The sequence below is a fragment of the Helicoverpa armigera genome, chromosome 6, assembly GCF_030705265.1.
Source record: "Helicoverpa armigera isolate CAAS_96S chromosome 6, ASM3070526v1, whole genome shotgun sequence".
Taxonomy (NCBI): domain Eukaryota; kingdom Metazoa; phylum Arthropoda; class Insecta; order Lepidoptera; family Noctuidae; genus Helicoverpa; species Helicoverpa armigera.
Genome location: NC_087125.1, coordinates 6,984,492 through 7,006,402, shown reverse-complemented (window position 1 = coordinate 7,006,402; position 21,911 = coordinate 6,984,492). Strand labels below are relative to the sequence as shown.

Sequence of the window (21,911 nt, the reverse complement as noted above, 5' to 3'; positions counted from 1 at the left end):
TATAGTCTCGCTTCGCATGTCCAAAACTTAGAGGTCATATCGTCCTTTCCAAGAATGTTACGTTTTCTGTCTGACCTGTAGTAGGTACCTAAATATTTGTGTGATGTCAAGTAGGTACTGGTTATGTTACGGCATGTTAATCAAAACTAAATTAATACATTAATTGGTCGAGTATCTTCAAGTTAAACCCACCAGTTTAATAAGCCCCTCTTCTAATTGTACCTACAGTTAATTAATCTTTTAAAAATAAAACATTCAATCTTTTACCTCCTTAAATTCCGCGAAAATTCTTATTTCAACGGGAAAAATAAAACTGTTTAGCGGAAAAAATATTATAAAGCTTTTTTGTTTGATGAGCTGTTTTTATTCAGCACACGACTACATGGGTACCTGCACATACTTATTCTTAAATCAAAATTATTCTTTCAAAAATAGTGCAAGTTTAATATCCGGCTTGGCCGCATACGCATTTCGCGACTCGGAGTATTATGAATAGCCTTTGTGAAACAATAAAAGCATTAAATAATATGCCTGAATAGTATTTCTAACTCTGTCTGTCTAAGCGATTATTATGGAGTGTTGCACTAAAACTGGTTCCTAGGAATGCACTGCACTCAACTCGCATCGAGCCTCTAACATATCATCGACCATCTGAGATGTACGCGTCCAGTACGTGATAAACAACCTGTTGTAATTTAAAAAAAACTTACAAAACGCAAATAGTCGTAGCAGTTGAAGAAATAAACCATTTCTTTAAAAAAAGCGCCGTGTGTGTTGGCTAACTTGAGCCTCTAATTGTATGCAACTTGGTAGGTACGTATACATTACCCTAATTTCGGTTAAGACTATTGCGAATTTAAAACCTTATTATTATAAGAAGACCCTTGCAATAACTGGTACGACGCACTAATAAGACTAAGACACTAACTTATTACTGTGACAGTACAGTACATTCTTACAATGTTTACTACGTTACGTTATAATAGCTAATGCGTTTGGCATGAATAAGGAAAGATCCAGCTCAACGCTGCATAACACGAGTAGGTGCAGAGCGCATTCGCAGGTACTGTGCGACGGTGAATTTTCGCAAGGCTTCTCGGCGCCCCACCTGCGTGCGTAGGCGCCGCTGCCTCACTCCGCAACACTTATTGTTAGTTGTATAGTGCACCCCGCGCCGACCTGTGTCGCGCACTCACGCTGCCACAAACTATGTGCACCCGAATCAAACGATCTGTGATATAGTGATAAGTTTATTTAATTAAGTGATACGAGTGACTTAAGTGCCCAAAAGGTGAGCTTCATTAAAAAATTCGTAAAGTTGCATATAATTCGGGGTGTACGTAATCTCTATTTTTGTACAAGTTGAATGTCGAGATTTTAAATGACATCAAGTTGGTGCATTTTGGGTTTTCCTTGCATTTGGTTGGTAAATGTGAGTGAAATGTTCCTGTTACAATGATTATAGTAATCTAAGCTCTGGTAAGTAGGTGTACTAGATGCAGAGTCACGCACTTCTCTAGCACTCTTGCGGCGATTGTTTTGTTGCCTGAGAAGGTAAACACTGAACAACTCGAGCGATGTCGTGAGCCTAGAGAAAGTTTCTTACTACAATGTGTACACTTATTTCTTATGATGTATCTTCGGAAACATTTACATCCGTATAGAAAACTTTAAATACACATTTATTACGTAGCGATAACAAAATAATCTCTTCTAGTTTAGGCGGCAATTTTTTCTAAGAAATAAGCTGTTTTACCATATCGGTTGAAAAGGCTGTTCCGCCCACGCAACTGTTGACATAGTGAGTCAGAAACAACAAGGACACAAGTTGTACATATGTATGACAAATATGTGAATTCAATACACTCATGATTCGTAGCGAACAGCTCACCCACGACTCTCAAATACATCTTTTGATAAGTTACAAGGAAATATCGGTTCTTGTCTCATAATAATATTATGATTCACATTATCATATTTGCAAAATAAACTGATCATTGTATCCTCTGGGCAAACTAAAAATGTTATTCAGTCTTAATCCTGGATTTATTATCAGGGATTTAACATAACAATAACTTATTTTCGAATTAGCTGCAAAAACGGAGCCTTTGATTTTTTAACAAATCTCTTCTGGAGCGAAACAAATCCTTACCTAGGTAATAGGTATCTTCTAAATATGCACGAGGAAAGTATAATAAGAAAATTATTCTAATTTTAATAACTAGCACGAGCAGGTAAGTTAAAGGATGATCGAAGCTAAAATTTAACGAATGATAATCTTACAATTACATAAATAAAGTGTAGGTAGTTCAGTGTTGACCATATAGAGCGTGACCATTCAGAAGGCTGCGGCTTTTAAGATTCTCGTAGTGGCAGAATACAAGTGAAGGAAGTAAATACTTAATGAATGTATTTACATATACACGCATAAGCCTATTTTGTTTATAAAATGTTTTTTTATTATTCTGGGCTGACATACCTACGAGTAAGTATGTACCTCCTGCCCGTTTTCATGAAGAAAGAACTGAGATCTACTTATGACTATCGCGATGCAACGTTTCCAAAATTCTATTTCAATTAAAAGATTGGACGCATAGCAAATTGGTATTTAGGGTAGATTTTGGGAAAACTCTTTTATAAAAGACGATTTTACAATTTCATCTGCCCTGAAAGAAAATCTTACGTAAACCAATGAAGTAAACATAATGCACGTAATGCTTTCATAAATGTACGTAAAAATCATCAAGTCTTATTGAACAAGTCCAAGCACATACAGCTATGATAGGATATTCCATTACGAAGTGCCAATTAATATCTTCCGGCTCCTTCATCAGATCAGTTCGACAGTACAGACAATTTTCATGACATAGTTTACATAATAAAAGCGTGTTATATGGAGTGTTCTATCAGATTCTATGAAACATAATGACCTTACATATGCAAGATATCTATTGTATGAGTAAGTTATACCTATTTCAATTACTAAAGTCTTCTTATATGTTTTTGTATGGCCGAGATATGTACTCATTACTTACAATGCCAAGAAATATATTTCTGATTGTTTGATGTGAACATTGTTAATCATGATATAATTAATTCTTATTTCAGAAAGATGACTCATAAAATAGCTCTATACTACTTCGTAGTAGCATTGACTACGCCACTTCTTGTACAAAGGTAAGTTTAACATTAATATTAAACGGTATGCTAATATTAATTGCTAGAACGTGACAAGATCGTCATCTGTCTCATATCTACTAAATAATACAGGTAAGTATATAATAGGTTTATGGGTTTAGTGTTCATGTGATCAACACTTAATGAACTTCTTTCTAAATGCATTCTCTGTTTGATCATAGTTAGAAACCTACAATTGTTTATATATAAACACACTACTTCAAGTTAGCAAAACATTATTCTTGCTCACGTACCCAGTTGTTTACGCCATTTAAGGTACAAAAGCAGATTTTCTGAAAGATTACATTTCGTTACCTCAAACTCCAATAGTTTTACAGTTAAGTAATTTCTGAAAGTTGAAAAACAATATTTCTAAGAATGTAATTCTAGTTCCAGGACAAAGATTTTACGACTCATATAAGGAAATGCTGTTCTGTTATTTCAACGACCCCTAAAGACTAGTTTAGTTGTACGTACGACGTTAAGGTTCCGTTAATGGTTGGTGTATACTATGTCTAAAAGCTTAGTAGGTACCTACTACAAGCTTTTAGTTCAGGGAATGTATACTCGCAAGTAGGACAAAAGTGGCCGGTTTTAACGGAAACTCATTACTTTAAAGCATGTGACAATGTCTACATAAATACTGTTTACAGTATATCAGTGCTGGGTCCAAGAGTGCTGCGGCCGTTCAACTCATACACGGTGGCAATAGCTGGTGGCTCCCGGGCGTATACCTTATATGTAGCTGTGGAGGGCCGTCGCGCCAATGGAGAGCAGTTCACAAAGGGACGGGAAGTACAGGTCCCAGCTGCTGCATCCAGACTTATAGAACTTGAAGTAAGTTGAAAATATAAATGTTTCGCCATTTAGAAAGTAACAAAGATGTTATCTATGGTTGATTATGGGCTTGAACTACTTACATAACACCTACATTTTGGACTTGCACGTTCGTATGAACAGTTCAGTGGGCCAACCAAACCAATAACTGACCACATTAGTAATAAATGAAGCGCTTTACCCACAACAAAACGTGACCGAATCTTTTGCACCTGATGTAGATCGGTGACCCTGGGCCCGGGCAGTACTCGCTGGTGGCGCGGTCAACCTCAGGCCCGCTATTCTCATCGTCGTCACCGTTGCTCTACCAACCGCGCAGTTTCGCCGTCTTCGTGCAGACCGACAAACGTGTCTACCAACCCGGAGACACTATTAACTTTAGGGTCATCGCCTTAGACAAGTAAGATTATCACCGTTTTACTTTACTGTACAGCGCATCTTGTTACCAAGTTGCAATACCAAGAAATAATGATCTCGGTTCTAGGACGGCTGAGCTGAGCTGCTATGGTTACCTAACTGTTATTTACAACTCTATTTTAATGTCGATCATCAACAACAACACCAATATGCCGTTTTAATTGAATATTTACTTGTCTATAAGAAGTAAATTACTTTTTAATTAAGTTCCGATTAACAACACAAAGCTACAAGATGGAACTGATCAGTAGACATTGAAGTTTCTATTAAATAGAGTTTAAGCTTGACTGCCTTCATAAAACAACAATAACCCTATAATCTGAGGTCACTAGTAATTATCTTCGTAGTTAAACAAAACATTAACGCAATTGTTAATGCGAAACACATCAATCGATTGTTTGTCTACCTTCCTATCAGTGGCCAACTGTGTCCTTGTTCCGTTTAACGAGGAAAATTTAGGAATTAGGAATTTAGGAATTTTGGTAGTAAGCGCGAGACACTTTCATTTTCTGTGGCATCGGTGCGAGAGCTCGTGCGCGTAAGATTACGTGTGATTACGAGAGGGTCGTTGACCTGTGCGGTTGCGCAGGTACCTGCTGCCGCTGTCGTCGACGGTTGATGTCAGCGTGCTGGATACCGGGGGCTCGCCTATAAGACAGTGGGCAGGCGCTGAACTGGACCGGGGAGTACTCACGGAGGAGTTGGTGCTAGCTGATGAACCGGCTCTTGGAGAATGGACGATACAGGTAAACCAACATTGACATTCATAAATCCTAAAATTGCCACGACTCATGAAACTTTCATTTTTAACATTTTTGTTACGGAATGTCTGCGTTGTATCCGCAAGCTATGTAATTTTGTTTACGCTGAAACAGTTCATATTTATATTAATTTGTAAATAATTGCTCCACCTGGGAAGGAAAACAACAATTGTGCTGTATGTTGTTACTTCCTCATATTGTCTTAGTCAATGTTATCAAGATTTTTAGACCTACATTCGTCTTTACTGAATCAGGATCATCGTCAGTTCTTTCTAGAACTTAAGCTAAACTTTTGCTAAATTATGCATCATAGCGGGAAACAATGTAAAAATCTTAAATCTTATGAATCAAGTATTAAAGTATGTAGGTACAATGCTAAATAGATTTTGCTCGAATAACTCCGGAAATTGCGATTAGCCTCGAAATCGTAATTCTTGAATTCGACTGCCCACTCTAAGACGGCCTTTGGATTTACATACGTTACGTTTGCATAACTTTATCCGCACAGGTGGAGGTTCGTGGGCAGAAGTACTCTCGCCAAGTGTTGGTCGCAGATTATGTGCAGCCAAGGTTCCATATGGACATGCAGATGCCCAAGGAAATCCTCTTCACAGATGGCAGATTCGACATCAACGTTACCGCTAAGTAAATATCTATTTTAGAGTATTTTTTTGAAAATTCTTAATACTGAAAAGAATCCTATATAAAATCAAAAGATGTAAGTCATCACCTATTTTCTTAAAATCATTGACATAATGACGATACCTCTGATATTCTATTTGGACATACAAAAACAAAAATTAATTAATTCAATCAACCCGTTTGAGAGATTTATGTCCAAAACAAGTTGGCAACTGAAGGAACTGGTGTCGCCTGACTTGTTTATCAAAATGACATAATAGGTTCTAACGAATTTATATAATTTTCTTATTTTCAAAGGAGATTTACTAGAATAATTTCTAACGCTATAATTGGATTCGCTGCGAAAACCCACACAATGTTCTATAATGAACTGGAATGAACTTCACTCGTAGTACCTCTAAACAAAGCAATTTTCACAGCGAAAGTCGATTCTCATTACGTTACAGAAAAACTCATCACTCCAATTCAATAGAATAATAATCATTACGTAAATAAGCAAGAACTGTTTGTAGACGCAACGCTGTCAGTTTTTATCAACAGTACAATCCGATCAAACAGTAATATTTCATAAAAACCTTATTGAACATCGGTGTTGTTTTAGCATCGAACGAATACTTAACTATTTTTATTTCACAACGCCGTCAAATGAATTTACATTACCGTAAAAATATGTGGGTTTATCATTGCATATCTCGTAATAATCATACATGTCAGTATTGAACCAGAATTCAAGTACCGTTACTTGCACTACAGAATCTAATTAGTATCCTGTACTAACTTTCTATTTAAGAAAGAACATTATCATTAATTAAAATATCTTTTAGGCATTTCAACGGTGTACCAGTCCGCGGTGAACTAACTATATCTGCGTACCCCGTGTTCTTCTCTGGGGTATTACAGCCCGTAGTGGCAGCGCCCACAAGGAAAGTGGTCGATATGAACGGCCAGGCACAAGTAACGTTTGACCTCAAAACTGACCTAGACCTAGCTGAGGATGCAGCGAGGCCACTGGTTGTAGAAGCTGTAATTGAGGAGAAAGATACGCTAATAAAACAGAATGTATCATCCCGGATTCTTCTTTTAAGAACACCTTATAGATTGAAGGTGACAGCGCCGGATTACTTCAAACCTACTCTGCCTTACATCGTACAGGTAAGCAATTCAACTTCACCATCCACATTTATGATCAAAATAAATGCAACAATTTCGAATGAGGCAAAGGAATTAACATTATGCGAAAATGTTTTTACGACTGAGTATTAAATATTGCTCAAGTATGTTATTTTAAGGCACAAGGATATTAATTCATATATTATGATGTAAAAAAGCAAACATTATGATTCAATAACCAATGGTCAATACTTCCTTATGTACTTTGTTATTTACTTTCTCTGTTTACACCCTTATGTACTTTTAGTACTTCCTTACGTACTCCCTGTTGAACTACCCCTATATACTCATTTATTTACTCTCCCAGTATATTATATTACTCTCTCTGTTACTTCCTCATGAATTTAATTAATGTGAAATTTCAACCATATCGGATGGATTAGCCCCAAAACCTTTTGTTGACTGGATTCGCCCAACAAATACTACTTTACTATAAACTATTCCTACTCTAATCAAGTGCTTTGGCTCTAAAACTCAATGTAACATCAACAGATCGAACTAGTGGATCCATCAGGGCAAGTGATGGCTACCGATGGGGAGGTGACGGTAGAGCGGCTGTGGGACGACGGCGCTCCGGTCAACGTCACCACCGTGACCATGAGTAAAGGCATCGCCACATATACGCTTGTGCCGGACAACGGACATGTGAACTCCACACTTAACTTAGTGGTAAGAAGAAGTACATATAAGCTTTCTCAAGTGTTTTTCAGCTATGACCTTTCGATATTTATACTTCCGACCAAACGACATGAATACAGAACAGAAATAAAACAAGTACAACAAGTGAGCATTGCGAGATCTCTCATATCTCTCATACTTGCTGTGATGATCGGGCAGCCCTTCGACATATGTATTTTATATTCTTGGCTGATGTCGGATGTAACAAGCCGTCCCCTTGATAATAGCTGTAGTGGAAAAAAAATTATAAAGGTTTCTTTGTAATTGCAGTTTTATAGTATTTTGATATAGTTAGTTACAGCCTATTTATCGTCCCACTGCTGGGCACAGGCCTCCTCTCACACGGAGAAGGATTGAGCATTAATCACCACGCTTGCTCAATGCGGGTTGGTGATTTCAGACTATATAGTCCAGGTTTCCTCAAGATGTTTTCCTTCACCTTTTTATCAGCCATTGGTGTCTAAGATATACTTAGAAAGTACATACAAACTTAGAAAGTATTTTGATATACCTAAGTGAATTTAATATATCATGATTTTTGCCAACAGGTAAAATACAAAGAGGTGACAGAACGTGTAGTCAACGTACAACGAAACGAGTACTCTTTCGGTCAGTTCTTAACAGCTGAGATTCTAACTCGAGGCACAGGAGTGGGAGATGAGATGCGAGCACGCATCACCGCGACAGAACCTATGGACTTGGTGCATTACGCCGTTATAGGACGCGGTGACATCATTGTCGCTAAGACTGTCGAGGTCAGTTGCAATCGTGTTAATATATTGTGCACGAGCATTGTTATTTTGATTTGCTTTTCAGTACATACCCAGTAAAGTGTGATGCTACGTAGTCACTGATATTTTTTCTGCGATGGGTAGAGATCATGGAGAACAAAATGACTAGTGGAGATGTCATAACGCAAAGTCTCTTCAACAAATTTGGTCACACCCGCCGTCCCTATTTGACCTGGAAGAAGGCGCCTGCCGACCTGCCTTAAGGATCTTCGTTCGTCTTTCCATCCTTGGTGGTAGAGATACAAACGAGTATCTACTTATAAGCAGATTCCCTCATATCTACAAACTATTTATGTACCTATACCTGCTTTTAACTCTAAATCTTCATAAACTATGACTATTGTATTGCAGTTGAGTCCAGCTCGGCGTAGCGTGGACATTTCGGTATCGGTGACGTCACGCATGTCTCCCGGCTGCGTGCTGGTGGCGTGGTATCCACGTCTTGACGTTAACAGCCTGCTCTCTGCTGCTGTTTATGCTCCACACTCCAACCTGCTGCAGAACGAGGTAAGATAGACCAGAAAAGTCGCCCGTCGGATTTTGTACTCCTAAGACTATGTAAAAAATAATAACTTATTTTGTAAAATTCAATAAAGGAAGTAACCAAGTGGCAGAAACTTTGGAGAGTTATAGTACATACAGTGCCAGGTTTCCCACTTCTTTCAAGGGTCAAATCCGCACCAGAGATTTCCATATTCATTAGATTTGATTAGATTAATTGTAATCTTATACTTCAGGTGTCCGTATCTCCAGTATCAAGCAGTGGTGCAGGAGTAAAACCCAACACATTAGTAGAACTGCGAGTATCAGGTGACGCGGGCGCATATGTAGCACTTTTAGCTGAAGATACCAACGCCATCAAAGCTGGTCTCGCTAACCAGAATGGATTAGGAAACGGACTTGATATGCATACGGTTAGTTTTTTTTTTAAGCCAATATTAACCACAGCAAAATGTGTATAGACAGCTCTATATAACTTCTTATTTTTGCAGGTGGAACGCGAAGTGGAAAGCTTCAGTGGTTTATCGTATTCCGTATTCAAAAATGAAGACCATCTACCTGGAATGGGATTGGATTTGGGAGGCTACACTGCTTCTGATGTTTTCAAAGTTCGTATCGCTTTTTTTTTTCATTTTTATACCCTCAATATTAATGGGTTAACATAGTAAATAATAAATCCTTCGTTTTCAGAACGCAGGAGTTGTCATTCTAACAGATGGCGTAGTAGTCAAAAGTAATCCCGATGGTAAGATCCTTCATTATTTTCCTTTCAATGCCTAATATCAAGTTTAGGGTAATTTACAAAATCAATGTCTCATTTCAGGATCGCATCCAACACCGGCTCCTCTAGAGACCGGTACAAGGGCCCCACAGGCTGGACCATATGCGTTCAGTCGGCTACCACCGCCGCCGTCACCACGATACTACTTAACCGTTAACCCGCAACCCACCTGGATGCTCGCCAATCTTACTATTGGGTAAGCTAAATTTAATATAGAACTTACAAGACCTAAAGTATGTTCCCCTGTTTCCGTTTCTCTGTCCTTCAATGTGTAAAGCTGTTTATTATTTACAGCAATGATGGAACCGGAGCAAAAGAACGCTGGACATCAGTTACTGCAGGAGAATTCTCAATCGGCGCTTTCTCCGTTCACCCTACCCTGGGTCTCGGTTTAGCTACCCCACAGAAGTTTACCACCTCTGTGCCTTTGTCAATGACTGCTGAATTACCTACTACATTGCAACGAGGAGAGTCAGTGGCTGCAGTCATTATCTTGAAGACAACGTTAGCTGTGGACACGTCGGTCGAGGTCACTTTCTACAACAGCGATCAATACTTCGAATTCGAACCACTCGACAACGAACTTGATTCAGCGAAAAGTAAGCGAACTTATAGCTTTAATTATGCCAATTACGATAATCCTCAGTAAACTGGATGTCCTTATGTGCACTGCTCTGAACTACCCTTCTGAGATTTCTATATACTTGGAACTCTAATTCTATACTCAAAGTGATGCCTTTCTCAGAGATCGAGTTATTCCGTCGCGAGCGCGTGACGGTGCCGGCTCGAGGGTCAGTGAGCACGGCGTTCCTCGTCACCGCAGTACGCAGCGGCGACGCACCTATCATTGTGGAGGCCAGTGGCAACGGCGTCTCTGACTCGCTCTTCAGAACCATTCAAGTCAAGGTAACTGATGAATACTTCAATTCTCTCTACTTGTAGTTGTCACAACTTGTTGTGATTAATACCAATTATTTTTACATAAGATATCTACACATACTTCAAGGACTTGAGGCAAAATCGACCGATATGCAGTGATGATAAATGGCATGACGCATTTCATGCCACCATGCTCCACCTCTGCTTCTTTCCCATAAGAGCTGCATTCCTTTGCCTTGGTGTTTCATTTGGGTCCACCATTTCAATTCTGCCAGGCATCTCTCGGTGGCAATAAGTGCCTGACAAAAGACGATGTGTGATGATGTTCACCTGTTTTCAGGATGGTTACGAAGAAGACTTATTTGCGTGGAGTCTCCTAGACGCCCGCCGCGGTGTTGCCCGAGCTAACGTGACGTTAGATGTGCCGGCCGGGATAAAGGCAGGGGCTACTTCCCTGCAAGCCACAGGAGACCTACTGTCAGGAGCCCTACAGGCAGTGAGGGAGCCGCCGGGACCCGCCGCAGATCCTGTGCATGCAGTCAGACCACTTGCACTTGCTTGTGTGCTACTCGACTATTTACAGGTTTGTTATATCACTACATAATATAAAACAAAGTCACGTTTTCTGTCCCTATGTCTCTTTGTACGCTTTAAACTTCAAGACTACGCAACCGATTTTCATGCGGTTAGTTTTTTAATAGATAGAGTGATTAAAGATTGTTTTTTTTATGTACAATAACATACAGTAAATAGTGAGGAAATACTGTTATCCCATGCGAAGACGGAGCGGGTCGCTAGTTGCGAATTGAACAGAATACCGAGCTTTTTATGCCATTGTATTTGCGTTACTAAAAGACCTTTGTCTTCTTACCGTAAGGCTTCTGGTCAAGAAGAGGTTGCGACAACGAAGGAAGCGCGAGAACTGGCAGCTATCGGCTATCAGCGTTTGATGGCGTTCCGACGACCTGATGGATCGTTTGCTGCTGAAATTGATTCAGAAGCTCCCGGAGATGTTTGGTAAGTAAACATTACCAAATTATAGTAGGTATCTCCAACCAACAACTAATTGTCGAAACAACTAATTGTCAAAGAAATCCTTCACTAAGGAATGGCTTAAGTCACCATTAAATGTCTCTGAGTGTGTCCATTAGAGCTGTAAAATATGTGGGTATTCCATGGAGTTTTCCGACTTCAAAGACTGAAATACAATATTTTTGGACAGCGATGACTCATGAAATATTTTGAAGCAATAGCTTCTCTCTATACATTTTTATGAAGGTTATATTGATACTTGTGTTTAGGATGACGTCAGTAGCACTCCGCTGGCTGTCGCGCTGCGCTCGCTACGTGCGCGTGGAGCCCGAGGCGGCCCGCAGCGCGGCGGGCTGGCTCGCGCATGCGCAGGAGGGCTCGGGCGGCTGGCCTGCGCCCGCACCTTCCACTCGCACGTCGCCGCACGCGCAGGCACCGCTGCCGTTAGCTGCGTACGCACTCGTTGCATTGCACCAGACTAAGGTAACGTAAAATTATACCCAGTGAACATCATCATCATCAGCCTATCGCAGTCCACTGCTGGACATAGGCCTCTCCAAGTGCACACCACCAGTTATTACCAGTGAACATTTGAGAACAATCACGTTGTATCCACCAGCAGTAGACAATCATCATATGCTGATCCCATCGACCTTGGTACCTCTCCTCCATCGTTTTTAGGTCCTGGCGAAACCGCTCTTTTCTTTCTTCGCTATATGAACCAAAATTTTCTGGAAACTGGTCAACTGGTAAAAAACAGAGATTAGACACAAAACTACACGTGGAAAAAAAAAGTAAAAAATATGTATAGTTTTGCCAATGCCTAATACCTTATACAAAACCACTAAGGAGATCGCGGCACCAATTTTTTTTTTATGTTACCTGTGTTATCAGGTATGGGCTATACTCGGGAAACTATCATTATGGAACCCTACACTGAGCGTGGTCCGATACGCTCTTAGCCGGTTTTTTTTATCGTATGGGTTTAAATTGCAGTTAGAGGGCGCCGTAGAAATTTCGCCCAGGGCGCTGGTAGAGTTAAAACCGGCACTGATTTGAGGTCATATAGGTAGCCTTTTTTATTGTTAGTTTCATCGCACTGTACAGTCACTGATATCCTATCAGGGACTCTTCTTACCGATAATATAACTTTTGATTTCATAGGTCTCGGAAATTATAAGCAGTATTCATTTGACAGATAGCATTAACTATCAGATAGTTAACTAAAGCTCTATCGGTAGCCAGTGGAACCGGGCCTTTAAGTCACCAATAACGCATTCTTGTTATCTAAATACTACTCGATTGATTTTCAGGGCAGCGATGTTTTATACAAAAACAATATAAACAAAGCGATCGACTACCTGGCACGCGGTGTTTCTCCCGACATGGACGCGTACTCCCTGGCAGTCATCGCTGGAGCGTTTGCAGTCGCCAGACATCCACAACTCACGCAGACGCTGGAAATGATGGATAAATACGCTAACACCACAGGTTAGACGAATTTTTATGCCATAAAAAATATCTTATTTTTCTTATATTTTGGACCCTTTTACTATTCCAGAATCTTGTAATAAAATTGTGACCAATTCCGACCCATAATCATGTTCCATTTCTGCAAGGTATACTGTATTTTTTTTAAATTCTCAGTAGTACTTACGAAGTAACTTAGGGTAATCTGTGGCAGAACTAATCGCTTAGCGTCGAACCTCCTAAAGAACTCAATAATGACATCATCTTCTAAGTTCTTCTCTTATCTTCTTCATCAGGTTCCACCCTATTCTGGTCCCGTACACTATCCGGCAACGAGTGGCGCAACCCATGGCTGAAGGGCAACAGTCTAGAAGCTACCACAGCCGCGTGGGGGCTGCGAGCAATGTTGGCGGCGCGGCTACTGGACGAAGCTACACCCGTTGTAAGATACCTGCTGCAGGCTTACCTGCCGCACGATCCTGATCCTGAAGTGGTGAGTACTAGTGATGGAAACCACGTCATGCCTTGAAAAATGTACAAAAGGATCCTTGCGTCGCATATCCTCAAATACCTAAAATCATCTAAAATATAAGCGTGTTAAAAAAGAGAAGAGGTGTCCTGGCTGTCATTTGAAAATCTATATAAAAGCCAGAAAGTCTGACAACGACTCTTACCATGGGATATCATGGGTTTCCTGGGTAAATGGGTTGAGGAGGTCAGATAGGCAGCCGCTCCTTGTAAAAAGACACTGGAACTCAGCTATATACGATTATACTGGAAGCCGACCCCAACATTGAAAAGGCTAGGCGGATGATGACCTGAGACAAAGAGGAAATCTGGTTTTGAATCTCATAAGACCCTTTGCGGTTCAAACGCTATTCTTAACATTATCTGATGTGTATTTCAGATGGACTCGTTGGCACAGTACGCTGAAATGGTGAAAACGTCATCTAAACTCCGAGTGTCGGTGAACGTGACCGGCTCCGATGAGGCAAGACAGTTCCAAATCGGCGAGAACAATGCGCTCGTCATACAGACTAAACCGGTAAATAACCTTCACTTTACCTTAAATGCTCTGCAAAATTACCAAGTCAAACTCGTCTAGCTCAACTTAGAATCATATAGGTACATTCGGACTGGGCAGGATTATGTCTAAGACCGATTTCCACCACGGCGGCTATTCTTATATAAGGAGATCACCTTGCTACGCAGGACATTATAGTGCACAAGCGTTTGCGCAGGCGCAGGTGCACTTACTATTCCTTCACTCTCATAGCTCGATGGGACGGAAACCTGAAAAAAGGTGCAGAACAGACATTTACGTGTTCTCCAATGCACAGAAAAAGCACCTTTAGATGTAGATAGACCTTTAGATACTTACACTGAAGTCCCATAACTTTCTGATCTTCAGATCCGCGCCAGCAGATCAGTAAGCGCAGTAACAGAGGGTCGTGGACTCGGCCTGCTGGGTCTGTCGGCGCGTGGGGCTACCAATGTGACGGCGCCATGGCCACGCTACACTCTCGATCCTAGAGTCGACCAAGTATCCACCAAGGATAGATTACAACTCTCTGTTTGTTTTGGGTAAGTTATCATTAATTGAGAAGTTAGGATATAAAGGTATCTGTGGTTTATAAAAAAGTAACCACACATATAACAGAAAGATGTTCGGTAGTCCGTGAACGTGACGGAAAGGAAAAAAATTCTGCCAAAAAAGCAAAACCCTGTATTTTTAATTTTTATTGCATAATATAATTTTTTATCCAAAGACATGGATTCTTAAGAAGTAAATTGGTAGTAATATTGCAATGTATTTACAGGTTCGTGGCACAAGGGAATGAGACTGAGAGTGGCCTGACGTTGCTTACTGTGCAACTGCCGTCAGGATATTTGGCAGACATAGACACGCTCACAGAGTTGACGGTAAGAACATATATTTATTTAATAGCTACTAAGTATGTTATGTTCTTTTTTATGTTGTTGGTCGTTTTACATAATAAAGAGGAAACATCATTTTATGTATATGCTCGCTCAGCGGGCTATGGAAAGGGCTATGCTCGGCATTTCTCTGAGGGATCGCATCAGAAATGAGGTAATCCGTCAGAGAACCAAGGTCATCGACATAGCCCACCGAATCAGCAAGCTGAAGTGGCAGTGGGCTGGCCATATTAACCGAAGAACCGATAACCGTTGGGGTAAACGAGTTCTAGAGTGGAGACCGCGCCTCGGCAAACGTAGTGTAGGACGTCCTCAGGCACGGTGGAGTGATGACTTGCGCAAGACGGCTGGCAGGAGCTGGATGCGAGAAGCCGAAAATCGATCTCAGTGGCGCGCACTTGGAGAGGCCTATGTCCAGCAGTGGACTGCGATAGGCTGATGATGATGATCATTTTATGTACCCTAACTTTGAAGGCTTAGGCTTTGAAACTACTTAGGTATTCAATTTTACTGCTACTTTTACTGTTGGAAAACTAAACTCCCTTCGATTACCTTCGTTAGGACATAGCCTATAACATGAATAAATTACCCCGGGACGCGGGTGAAAGAGATACCTACTTAATAATACATTTCTGTTGAATTTGACTCTTTAGTGTAGTTTTGAATAATAAACTCAAGTACATATTCTCACTGTATATTGTTTATTTTAGTCCGTCCGTCACGTGGTATGGGCTCGCCTGTCCGCGGGCGGGTCGCGGGTGCTGGCCGGCGTCCGCGCGGCGCGTGCGGAGCGCTGCGCCACGCTGGCGGCGGCGCGAGCGCTGTCCGTCGCCCGGCAGCGCCCCGCCTGGGCCACCATGCAGGATCTCTATGATTCAAGTTAGTATCTACACTCTTTACTAGTGGTGGCAGAGTGGAGGATCTATCGTAGTGGTCACAAGACGCATGTCCACAATCCTAAATTACTTGTAACGTCACACTTATTTCTCTATATACTTTTTTATGTACTCTCCTATAATTTCCCTAATAAAACCTACCTACTGTATACTCCTTTAAGAACTTCCTTGTGCATTTTTCCTATATGCTCGCTTATGTACCTACTCCCCTAAAAATGCGTGTATGTAGGGAATCATCCAGTAAACTCTCTTATACCTATGTATTTCTTTGTATATCATTGTATTGGAATTTTTCATTCAGGTACGAGTTTTGCACCCACATTATGAATATTATCTAAAACCTCCTTTCTCCAGGTCACCGCGCTCGAGTATTCTTCTCAGCAGTACCAGCGAGTGCATGCGACGTGTGCCGCGTGTGGGCGTCGTGTGCACGCGCGTGCGGCGCGGCTCAGCAACAAGTGTCCGGCTCCGACACTCCGGCGCACGTGGCGCCCGATGCCGCGCATACGCATGTCTTAGCTCCAGTAGTGATTGTACTTGCGACGACGTTACTTTTACTATAGCCAATAGTACTCAACATCTAGGACTAACAGTTACGCCGTTTGTCCACCGCCGCCGTCACCCGAACGCCGACATTCAGCCGCCCGCGCCGATATTAAACTCGGCACGAAAAAATCTCGTTCTTGGTGACGGTCCGGTGACGGCGACGCGACGGTGGACAAACGGTCTTATGGTGTACAGTGCTTGGAGTTCTGTACATATTCGTAAGGCCATTTATGCCTCTTTATAAGGCTGCCTGCACATTGACACAAAGCGGAGCTTCAGAAGTGAGAAAAATAAAATTAATGTTCATTTTTTTATTCATATTAATTAATGTTTCTCAGTTTCGCAGCCTCGTTCTACTTCAATGGACAGGCAGTCTATAGAACTAAGAAGTATGTGCTGTCCACCTCCGCCGATTAGTTATATTAAATTACTTATTGGATGACGACTGACCTGTCTTAGTCATAGTTGCGTCAATCAATGTATTAAGTAACTTAATCGTCGCGCCCGACACATTTGTATGGCTTAGTATTGGTTTCATACTATTGTTATTTAATTTTCTGATTTAGAATAAAATTAAAAACGAATTTGTTACAAAACAGCACCAGGTGCTCATTTGGAAACTAATCTAGTTCTTGAAATAAGTCGAACGAATTATAATTATGTAGATATTTTTTTAATATCGCTCGTAACATCTATAGCACTTTTTTTTATTAAATATACTTATTAAGTTAACAGGTAGAAATATTTCGCAGAGTATTATTAATAAAAAATACCAGATTAATACAAAAACCAATATTGTTATAATCATAACAAGTTGATATTAACACGAATATTAGCATGACGAACGATGATTTTTTTGTTTAAAAAGACTCGTCTTTCAATACTTCTGATGTGTTATTTTTCAATAAATAGCAATTTTTTACGATGTCTCCGTAGTAAAAATTATTTATTATTAAAAACAGAAATATAAGAGTGAAGATAGTTTTTATTTCACCATTTCATGTTCCACAGATTGGTTGTGTTTATAACCATAGCCATTAGGCTAACGTTAGTTTGCACTTCAAGGTACACGAAAGTAGACTACTACAGAGGCTGTTTAAAAAATAATATAAATACATCTAAGTATAAAACAATTTTATTCCAAAAGAAATTTCAAATCCTTACATTTTGCTCAGAAGAGATAAAAATCAGTATGTTAAAAGTATCTTAGTTTCTTCGGGTCAAATACGAGATATAAACAAAATAAAAGATGGGTTGAAGTTACCTATATTTCCATTTTCATCATCATCCATTGAAAGAAGCCGAGGATTGAGAACGACATGGTCAGCGGAACTGCCGAAGCCTTTATCCACGCCCACAGACTGAAAATGAGACAACAACTGTTAAAATCCAGAAAAAAATAAAATCCAAACATTATAAGTTATAATACATAATTTTAACATATTACTAAGTAAAAGGCTTGTGGGTGTATGGTTTCAAATTAAAAGAAAATCATAAATAAATTATTTAAGCATTCAAAAAAGTCAGAAAGAAATTCAACATAAATTCTTATTTTGTTAGTATCACCACTTATGAATAACTATAACTAAACATTCAACCTTCATATAGAAAAGATAAAAAAAATCTTACTCATAAGGATCATCAGAAATGTAGTAAGGTTGCGGCGTAGGTATCAATCCACAGTCAGCGATGTAAACATGCAACGTCGGCCGGTCGTCCACGTCAGTCGGCGTATGCTCCAACATATGCACTATGTTCTGGCCTTCCACCACCTTTGGGAAAATAATTCATTATTTAAAATTACAACTACGACATATCAAGATAAAACAATACATAATGAAAACTTATGTCAATATGCTTCATACCTTCCCAACAACAGTGTGCAAATTATCCAACCAGGGCGTCCCAGTTGTTGTTATAATAAACTGACAGCCGTTTGTATTGGGTCCTGCAATATTAAAAATATACAATTAATAGAGTTCATAAATATTTTAACAAGCCTTTTTTTAAAGTAGAAATAGTTGTACCTTTGTTAGCCATGGAAACGAACCCAGCACCACTGTGCTGTGTCTCCAAGTTCTCATCACTAAAAGTATCGCCATAAATGCTTGTTGAGCCTGTACCATCATCAGCAACCACATCACCACCTACAATTTACAATATAAAACTCATGTCACAAATGAGATTCATGTACAAACTATACAAATGACATACACAGAAGTATTTAAAATAAAACACTAAATATTAGGCTCACCTTGGACCATAAATCTCTTGATTATCCTATTAAAGGAAGTACCTTTATATGACTTCCCCTTTATACCTGTAGTTGCCAAAACTTTGAAATTTTTTACTGCATTTGGAGCTAAGTCCCCAAACAGACCAATCACCACTCGCCCAAGAAGTTTGTCTTCACTTTTAATATCAAAATAAACCTGGTCAGTGACTCTGAACTGTCTAGCCTGGAACACAAGTTTGAGAAAACAAAATTAATAATTTATGATTTTAATTGAAAAATTTAATCACAGAAATAATTTTGTTATAAAACATTCACTTACATTGGATAAAATGAGATGGGTTGATACCATAACTAGGAACAGCATTGATTTGTAGAATTCCATTTCATAATATTTTTCTCCTCCCACCCACTTATATGTCTATTATGTAGCAGCCTGCCTGCACTACTGACTTACTGCTTAATTAGATATAGCCAACTATCTATGAAAGAAGCCCTTTAAGTGTGGCTACCATAATTTTTTTTATTACATCACTTTTGGGATTGGTGTTTCAAGTGGAAAGTAATAACCATAGTGAGTAGGTAATATAAATTATAGTTTTTAGAACATGACTTTAAGTCTAAACTTAATCATAATCAGTTTCTGGACAATCCAAAACCTGTGCCATTCTTTGAGCAATCAACTTTTAAGTGAATCTCTCCCAATATCTGAGGTATTCATTGGCTGTGAAAGTTTGTTCTTTTTACTCATTTGTAGAGCCATATGTTTGGTATGAGACTTTAAATGGGATTTCAATTTGTCACTCCGATTAAACTCCTTCTGACAATCCAAAGCTTCTTTGAAAGGGCACTTCAACATTTTCTTAGCCTGGTGTAACTTCATATGCCTTTGAAGCAAATCTTGCCTTTTAAAGGTGTATTTACAAACAGTACATTTGAACTGTCTGTTGCCATGTTTTAGCATATGAGTAGACAAATATTTCTTCATGTGAAAGCTGCTGTTACAAATATTGCATTGAAATGGTTTCAATTTCCTGTGTATTTGTAAATGCAGGCGCAATCTCTTATCACTAGCAAACGTCTTATTACAATGGATACACATCTTGTTATGATTCTCTGTCATCATGTGGAGAGTCAATTTTTCAGGTTTACGGAATCTGGCATCACATTGTGAACATTTATATAGTTTATTAGAAGTCTGTTTGTTTTTATCCACATCATTATGACTCTGCAGGTGTGTGGCAATGTCTTCTAACGAGTTGAAAGGTGAACTGCAAAGGTGACAAGTATAAAGTGGATACTCATGGACAACAGACACATGATGAAGCAACTGATCAACTGTTTCAAAATACTCCATGCAATCTCCTTGGATACATTTAAACTTTTTTAAAGAGGAATGATTCTTCAGATGGACTCTGTATTGACTATAATTTAGCAATATCACATTACAGTAGGGACATGTATAGCTTAAAAGTTCTTCTTCCTGGGTCTTTGCAGTTGTTTCCTTAAGACCATCGGGCCACATCCTGTGTGACATGATATGCCTCTGTAAGTGAGAATTTTGCATAAAACAGCGACCACATACAGGGCATTGGTAGGGTTTGTCACTATGAGTTTTCAAATGTGCAAGCAAGGTTTTCATCTTCTTAAATCTTTTCTTGCATGTGGAGCAGGTTAAATCTTTGGGCCATATCTGTTCAGTAACAGGCTCTGATTGTACACTACCTTGTGCTGTGCTCCCAGAAAAGGCATCGCCAACTACTGTTGTCTGCACCAAATTAGCACTATTAAACCGTCCAGCTAAATCGACACTGTTACATTTTAGTCTCTTATGATCCAGAAACACTTGCAAAGAGTTAAACACGGCTTTACATGTTCCACATACAAAAATATCTTCGTCCACAGAATCCAAAACCATAACGTGAGCCATTTTAATGAAAATCTTGTTATCCTATTATGTGGGTAGAACTTTTTAACTAGTCTAATTAATACGATTCTATATGTTACAACTTTTATGTATAAATCAACTAGTCTATAACATTTTATTTTGTATTGATATTGATCTTTAGAATTGACACAGACAAGACAAATTCAAATTCAAGATTCAAGGGTTGACATGTTGACATTAATAATGTCATTGTAAATAAAAAAGTAATGAAAACGTTTCGTTTCGTTCGTTAATTTGTTTCGGATGGCCAAGAATAATATTGTTTTTGAATAAATTGTATTTGATAAATGTAAATCTAGAAGCTTTTTTTAAGTATTTGTTATTATAATTATGATTTATTAAACCTGGGGGTAAAACAAAAGGCTAGCGATTGAAAATTAAAACTGACTTTGTCAGTGTCAATCAAGATAAAAACTGACAGTTACTATTCGCATTTCTTTGTTGTTAAGAGCTGTCAATTTTGTTGACGACGGTGTTCTACACTCCTAAAATTTTCTTGTAATTTTCAAGTTATTGCAGTGTCCAACATTTAAAAAGGTAATGGTGTCTATTTTGTATTAACTTTTCACTTGTAAATATGAACCTGTAGCGAAAATGTCTTCATGCAAACTCATTACTTTCTTAATTCACATTTCAGGTTAATATGACTGTAAATAACACCATTGCCCATCAGCGTTTGGTTTTAACTGGAGACAGAGAACGGTACGCACCAATGAAATAAATATTCTATATTACTCTTCATCAGCGTTACATAAACTTCACTGCTTCACCGGGGACTATTGGTTGTCATAGGTAACAACTATTTATTAATTTTGTTGCAGTTTTAAAGAATTATTAAGAAGACGTTTAATAGAATGTGGTTGGAGAGATCAAGTAAGAATGCTCTGCAGGGATGTTGTCAAAGAAAATGAAAGTAATAATATTACTTTTGATATGCTAGCTACAAAGGTTACTCCTCGAGCCCGAGCATTAGTCCCCGATACTGTGAAGAAAGAACTACTTCAAAAAATTAAAACTCACCTACTTACTCAAAAAGACCAATAGGTGGAATTTATGCATATCTGTATCATGAAATAATTTTAAGTTGCTCATCTCAGTAATAAAACATATTAAGATCATATTTTTTGCTGAATTATCTGTAATAAGTAAGGTTCTATTATAATTTATTATTTAATAAATTTCGTTTGTGTGGCGATCCTGACTTTTAATGAGCT

General features: G+C 39.1%; 3 protein-coding genes across 4 annotated transcripts; 2 read left to right on the top strand and 1 right to left on the bottom strand.

The window, feature by feature from the left end:
• Nucleotides 1-1,000: 1,000 nt before the first annotated feature.
• Nucleotides 1,001-17,223, top strand: LOC110371920 (thioester-containing protein 1 allele R1). 2 transcript variants are annotated; one of them, XM_049835768.2, is made up of 26 exons: nt 1,001-1,291; nt 3,109-3,177; nt 3,831-4,014; nt 4,236-4,414; nt 5,021-5,177; nt 5,701-5,837; nt 6,659-6,986; nt 7,497-7,673; nt 8,231-8,437; nt 8,825-8,980; nt 9,211-9,387; nt 9,466-9,582; nt 9,665-9,719; nt 9,798-9,951; nt 10,050-10,354; nt 10,501-10,661; nt 10,975-11,217; nt 11,512-11,651; nt 11,936-12,149; nt 12,980-13,157; nt 13,433-13,629; nt 14,044-14,181; nt 14,548-14,720; nt 14,957-15,059; nt 15,785-15,953; nt 16,325-17,223. In XM_049835768.2, the coding sequence occupies exons 2-26, from the start codon at nt 3,113-3,115 to the stop codon at nt 16,531-16,533; spliced, it is 4,323 nt and encodes a 1,440-aa protein (XP_049691725.2). In that variant the 5' UTR covers nt 1,001-1,291; nt 3,109-3,112; the 3' UTR covers nt 16,534-17,223. The 2 variants fall into 2 exon arrangements, with proteins under 2 accessions (XP_049691725.2, XP_049691728.2); XM_049835771.2 differs by lacking the exon at nt 1,001-1,291 and adding an exon at nt 1,333-1,479.
• A 488-nt stretch (nt 17,224-17,711) lies between these two features.
• Nucleotides 17,712-20,817, bottom strand: LOC110371970 (uncharacterized). The gene is made up of 6 exons (XM_049835780.2): nt 19,072-20,817; nt 18,771-18,975; nt 18,544-18,663; nt 18,382-18,464; nt 18,146-18,288; nt 17,712-17,877 (listed from the first exon to the last, which is right to left on the bottom strand). Exons 1-6 carry the CDS (start codon nt 19,132-19,134, stop codon nt 17,781-17,783), a joined length of 711 nt encoding a protein of 236 aa, XP_049691737.2. The 5' UTR covers nt 19,135-20,817; the 3' UTR covers nt 17,712-17,780.
• Nucleotides 20,818-21,159: 342 nt separating this feature from the next.
• On the top strand, nt 21,160-21,892 carry LOC110371877 (transcription and mRNA export factor ENY2). The gene is made up of 3 exons (XM_021328297.3): nt 21,160-21,234; nt 21,335-21,399; nt 21,519-21,892. The coding sequence occupies exons 2-3, from the start codon at nt 21,341-21,343 to the stop codon at nt 21,739-21,741; spliced, it is 282 nt and encodes a 93-aa protein (XP_021183972.1). The 5' UTR covers nt 21,160-21,234; nt 21,335-21,340; the 3' UTR covers nt 21,742-21,892.
• The last annotated feature ends 19 nt before the right edge of the window (nt 21,893-21,911 follow it).